The sequence below is a fragment of the Sinohyriopsis cumingii genome, chromosome 13, assembly GCF_028554795.1.
Source record: "Sinohyriopsis cumingii isolate HCF-2022 chromosome 13, ASM2855479v2, whole genome shotgun sequence".
Taxonomy (NCBI): domain Eukaryota; kingdom Metazoa; phylum Mollusca; class Bivalvia; order Unionida; family Unionidae; genus Sinohyriopsis; species Sinohyriopsis cumingii.
In genome coordinates, this window is record NC_142973.1 from 33,839,495 (window position 1) to 33,846,011 (window position 6,517).

The following is a 6,517-nucleotide window of genomic DNA, read 5'->3' on the forward strand; positions in this document are numbered from 1 at the left end:
CTGGCACGTGAATTCAGATGACAGGGATGCAGAGGCGAGATTTTGGTCGGATGTGCGAGAGGCAAATAACTCCTGGTAGTAGGAATCTAGGCCAGTCGAAGTTGAAGGTCCTGGATCCACTTCTGTTGAGGCTGGAATGTTGACAGCGGTGATTGTTTTTTCATACTCGATCTGTAGTTCGTCCATTAACATGCGCTTTACAGCGTCATGCCCATGCGCATTAAAAACCAACAATTTGTAAGTGGGATCCAAAACCGTTGCAAGTGCACACCACTTGTTTGTCTCCACTTCCTCATAATGTGTACGCAAATCTTTCAGCATGTCCGCCCGCATGGTCTGTATTCTGATGTCATCTCTGACTCTTGCAGGTTTTGTTAAAGTTGCCATGAGAACGCGAACACTGGGGATGATCATGCTTGCTGTTGCAGTAGACATACTGGCATTCCTGGTTTCCTGTTCGAATGGTCGAAGCGTAATCAAAACCCGTTCCATCAAATTCCACTCATGTGCCGTTAGATTTGTAACCCCATCATTTTCCTGACAATAGAGGGCAATAGCTTTCTTTTGTTCTATGAGGCGCTCGAGCATGTAGAACGTAGAATTCCAGCGGGTTGTAACATCCTGGATAAGACGGTGTGTCGGGTATGGCGTGCCGTCCTCGCATGTCAAAGACTTCTGGATTCTGAGCAATTGTTCTGTGGCTTGAGTTGAATGCCGAAAACGCCCAACGATTGCACGAGCAGTGACAATAGCATCCATAACGGATCTTTGACTTAAAAGTCCAACCTTGACAACTAGCTGGATCGTGTGGGTGAAACATCCCAAGTGATCCAATCCAGATAACTCCGCCGCTTTTTTCATGCTCGCACCATTATCCCGCACGAGAACTCCACGTTTTTCATCTGGAATAGACCATGCTGCCAACATTGCAAGGATGTTATGCGAAATAACTTGGCCCGTGCGTCGGTCTTCAAGATTTCGTAGTGACAGAACAATGGACATCCTGTTCCACTTGCTGTCAATCCAATGAGCGGTAAGCGAAATGAAAGCATTCAAATTATTTGTGCTCGTCCACACATCACTTGTAAAACTTATGTAGGCTGCTTGTTCTAGTAAAATAACAATTTTACTCTTCACGGCAGAATATAAGTCCCGAATAAGCGTTCTTGACAAATGGACTTCGGATGGAATAACGTAACGAGGTTCAAGTTCATTCAGAAAGCAAGTGAAGCCTACGTTGTTAATCATGCTGAAAGGCATAGCATCTGCCGCAATCATTTCTATGATCTTCTTAGTTATGATTAACTGGCGTGGGTTGTTAGCCTCAAACGGTTTTTTCTTTTCTAGCAGGAACTATATTGTCTGTACTCTGTGTTTCTTTCCAGGCTGCATTACTTCTTCGGCTTTTCGTTTCTTTTCGATGTCACAGATTCCGGTATACTTTTTATATTCATCCGGATGTTTTGCACGCAGGTGATTGATAAGTCCACTGGTTCCATATGAACGTGGATCATTACCTCCTCGTTTTAATTTATCCTTGCACTGTGGAACCAAACAATCTGCCTTTGACTCATCTATGGCATTTATCTCAAAATAATCCCATATTTTGCTTCGTTGTTTTTGCGACATTTTAAAATAAAATTATTTTTTTTACTTTTATCAGATTTTCATTTAATTTTATTGTCTGTAAAGGCTTAGAAATATTTTGTTATTGTGGCCAATACAACAAATTCTGTATCTAAATAGTGCATGAGAAGGATGTATGTCTAGAAACAAAGTGACAGTTTATGGAAAGTCGTATATCAAAACTCAAGATTATCTACAACATAGCATCGCAGTATCTGTCAGAACTGTAATGTGAGATTAATGATGGATGCAGCCGCAGAGTCTCAACAGTTCAGCACAATTTTTTCACACTGTATGCTAATATAAATTTCATTTACATTATCATACAGTTCCAATGCATCCACGCAGCATATACGCTTTAATTTTCCCGCCTAATCATTTATGTCGACCAGCTGCCAGTTCCGACCCATTCTTTGTTCAACAATTAGTTGATCTTGCCGCCAGGCTTTAATTTTCCCGCCTTAATCATTTATGTCGGCAAGCGGCCAGTTCCATCCTGTACTTTATTCAACAATTAGTTGATCTTGCCGCCATGCTTTAATGTCGCGGTCAAATAAAAATAAAACAGGCTTTTGTTTGGTCCTATAAAGTTGGCCTCTTGCGGCGACTTAAATAAAAGCAATGAAATCTGATCGATTCTTGCATTTTCCAAAGTGATCGGTGATTGAAACAAGTTTATTGTGCTGTGAAAGTTTCCTTATTAACTTTATTTATATTTACGATTGTAAGAATCATTTTCTTTTAATACCTCATTAGCATGTGTCAATGTATTCAATGTTATGCCTTCATTATTGAGGATGTTGACATAAACGGGTAGGACTGTATTATATATTTTAATAAATTTAAATCTTTGGGTCTAACTCAAGTATTATCGTTTCACCCCGTTGTGTTGACCATATTGGACTTTTCTGACTTCTTATTTAACTTTATTAACGCACTATTGAATGACACACAGTGTTAGACACGGTGCTATAGAAATTCAACTTTATTATTTTTATTATCCGAATCGGTCGTTCCTGCCTTGTCCGACTCTGATTAATCGGAAGTTCATACTATCCGGTGGAATCCGATTTCCGGATCAAAAGTCGGTTATGCCCTAGTATGCATCCATTACTGTAGTGTGCATCACTTATGTCAGATAACACACGACGCATTTTTATAATTGATGTGAATATTGAAAAACAAATCATGTTTGGTTGTACTCAGAGGTTTGAATATGTTATCAGATTGAAAAATGGATCAAAGAAAATCACAAACGAGAGAGTGAGAGAGAAACATCCACCGATTGCTTTCAGGCACCCGCCATTCACGCATAACGCGGTGTTAGGTGCAAAATAACCAAGATTGTATTATATCCAGATTAATATATGACAGTATCTCGCAGATAAAGATCAATAAATGTTTTTGAAAATACATGTACATGTACATGTACATTGACTGTGAGTGCAAATGACACTCCTTTCGCTAGCATGGGTTACAAAGAGTATTTATTAAAGCAAGTTAATGTTGAGTAGACTACTTACCCCGTGTTTAATTGCACAAGAAATTAAAGAGCCTCAATCAGAAATAGGTCTTGAAGTGATGGCTGATGAGATTGCGGACTCCATAGGCATTGCTCGGGATGAATTTTCTAATTATGTTCACGTGGATGATGATGCCAATGCCTATGGTGAACTTACTGATGAGGAAATAATCCAATCGGTGACAACGAAGCAGATACAATCATGCAAGCAAGATGATGATGATGATGATGATGATCAGCCTACCACTATCCCAAGCTACAGTGAAATGGCTGAATGCATTAAAAAAATGAAATTGTTTGTGGCAAGTGTCGACGGTGCCGAGCATATGTATGAAAACGTAAGTGCTTTTGAATCGTTCGTTACAAATCAGCACCGGAGTAAACAAAAGCAGACTGATATTACTTCATATTTTCTACAAAAATAATGTAGTGCACATTATGATATGTTTATGTACTTGTGTGTTTTATAGATGTATAGATTCAAAATGAAAAAAGTATTCATTTTTTTATTCATATATAGTATGCATTTATTGTACATGTACGTGTAGGTAATTTTACCGTATATTTTTGTATTTCCACTACATTATGTTCAGTTTATAATTCCTAGATATTTTGAAAATATTGCTGACATGTTTGGCTATTTTGTCATAAAATGCTATACAATAAATCGTCATGATATTACGTGCATATGGAGCAATTTCATGACCTGAATATTCAGCCGATCAGCACTTTTCCGTCTGCACATTGATTATTAATGTGTACATGTACATAATATTTCATTACTTGTATCTCCTTGATTGTTGTTTCTTGTATACATGTACTTCGGAACATAATTCATATCTGAAATGTACCTTAAGAAATAAAAGGGAAATGGTAAAATACACATGTAGCTGACATCTAAGATTCTGCGTTTTCGTAAAATAAAGTTACATTGTAATTTGTACACACTCTTGTCTTTGTGAATCCTTGAATATTTTATGTAGTGAACATGATATATTCTTAATAAACTAATCGATTAAGCTACTCTTACGAACCAAAAATAGAAAGAATATGAAATAAACATGTGACTACTGCTGTAACGGACCAAAATTGTGCCTGAAAATCGATCGCTTTTGCTGACTATTTCTTGTACAATTTCTGTGAGATTGACGTTAAAAAGTTGCATTTCGTCGAATTAAGCGGGTCCACATGTTACTTCGGACCGAAACTTATGCCCGACATAACCGGGTTATCGACTTAACAGAGGTCGAGATAAGCGGGTAAAAAATAGCATAACAAAGAAGAATTTTTTCGGGACCGGACCAAAACGCTCGACATAAGCGGGTTGTCGAGATAACCGAGGTCGAGATAAGTGGGTTTGACTGTACATGGCAGCCATGTGAACAGTCTTGTCAGATGTGGTGCATGGCAGCCATAAAAATAGTCTTTCCCAGATAAGGTAAATGGAAGCCATGTAAATATAATTGGCCTTGAAAAAATCTACAACATGAATCAAATGGTATCAAAACTTGCACCAAATCAGATGTGTTGCTTCTTTTTAAAACAATTTTTTAAAAAAAACCAATACAGTGAAAAAATATAAGTTTACAAAAAAGCAAAGTAGTTTACATAAAGATCTATAAAATTTTACAAAAAGATGCATACCACTGATTGATGAACAAAATTTAAATCAATAAAAAAAATTACTTTCACAGCAATTTGTGATTTTTAACTCTCTTATAAAACAATAATGTGATCATCAAATTTTCATATATGTTAAAGATAAAAATACATGTGCACACTCCATAAAGAAAGAAAAAAAAGACTTCAGTTTAAAAATCAGGTTAGTGCCTGGTACAAGAATTAGGTGAGTATCAAGAGTATCTTTATATGTTTTTTATTGGTTGTTAACCTTGGCACTGCCATTCATCAAGCCATTTAGAGCAACAAGTAGATCTCCTTTTTCTTTCTTTCTGACACTACTGGTGCGGGAGGCCAACAATTCTTTGCAATAATTGTGCAAGAGTTTCCGGCCTTTGCCTCCAACAGACTATTGGAACGCTCACTTCCAAGCATGCATCAGCAATTTGTGAGTGTGTGTTTTGGATTTTTAACGTAGCTTTAATAAATTTTCCGTCATATCGCTATGATGTCTGCAGTGTGGCAGTTTATAGTGATGTCTAGCACTGGAGCATCATGCTGCAGACATGTAGCATGATGTCCCATCCAGTTAAATTATCCTAACACCAGATCTACCACTGACCTTTTAATACTGAGCGCCTAGAGAGGCAGCTGTTAGTACCACTTTTATGTCTTGGGTATGACTCTCCAGGGTTCAAATCCATTACCACCCGCATCCAAGGCAGACACTCTAACCACTAGGCCACCAGCGCAGTCTGTCAGCAATTTAAAAGTTTTAGGTCGATAACTGACGGATACACAGGTGTTGTGTTCTGAGAGGGTTTAATACTAAAAAAAAAATGAGTGTTCTGAAGGATTTGATGCCATGTGTCACAAGATGGATTTTTGTGACCATCTGCATTCAATGGTCAGTCGAAATAAATGTATTATTTACAAGCAAACAGCTGATTGGACGACACTATTTGGGGGAAACTCCAGCACAAACAGTACCAAGCAACACTGGTCTCCTCCAACAGTAAAATCAGGAGAAGAAAAAAAAGTGCAGATATCTACTTACTGGTCTAGCAGACGCCTAACCAATTCCTCTTACTAGCAGGAATGGAGCCTGCAGTCCCCAATACCCTGAGTTAATCAGTGCAAATAAAATAACTGAAGGGTAACATGAATATGAGAATTCTCATGGACATTTCTGGTACTTTTGCTATAATGCTAGCATTCGAAATAGGGGGATTCTTTCACTAACCTCTCCAAAGTGGATACATGACACAGTGACTGCAATAACACCACACATAATAATTAGCACACCATATTTGTGCGAGATAACATCATAAACACGCTTTTGTATTATTTTACGCAGATTCTCTTCCATGATTTGGCTTGTCAGTCACGACGTGGCATTTTTTTCTGATTGTAAACAACCGACCCTTGCAGCTACGAAAACGTGTCCACTGAAGGTATTCGGTGCACCCCTGCTATTACTGCGAGAACAAGAATGCCTATGATCGGTGTAATTGACCTCAAGCTCATAAACTGGAGGCTGGTTTATTGGTGATGTTTGATTCGACAACTTGTGGACTGGTTTCAAGGTATGCAGGAATGTTACCTATATGTTACCTAAAGTAAAACTCGCTCGATGGACAAAGAGTAATTATTAATTCTGTCCATAAATGTCAGAATTCAACTTTTTACTCTATACTAAAAAAAAATACAAATCTATTAAGGAGTAGAGAAGTTTCGATCTGCACGGCC

General features: G+C 37.9%; 1 protein-coding gene across 2 annotated transcripts in view; it reads right to left on the minus strand.

Moving 5' to 3' along the window:
• The window catches only part of LOC149785176 (N-acetylglucosamine-1-phosphotransferase subunits alpha/beta-like), a 141,833-nt gene extending 135,610 nt beyond the window's left edge, over nt 1-6,223 (minus strand). For both annotated transcript variants that reach the window (XM_089978975.1, XM_089978974.1), the window contains exon 1: nt 6,012-6,223. In XM_089978975.1, coding sequence (XP_089835101.1) covers nt 6,012-6,137 — 126 coding nt within the window. In that variant the 5' untranslated portion in view covers nt 6,138-6,223. The remainder of the gene's footprint in view (nt 1-6,011) is intronic.
• Between the last annotated feature and the right edge of the window lie 294 nt (nt 6,224-6,517).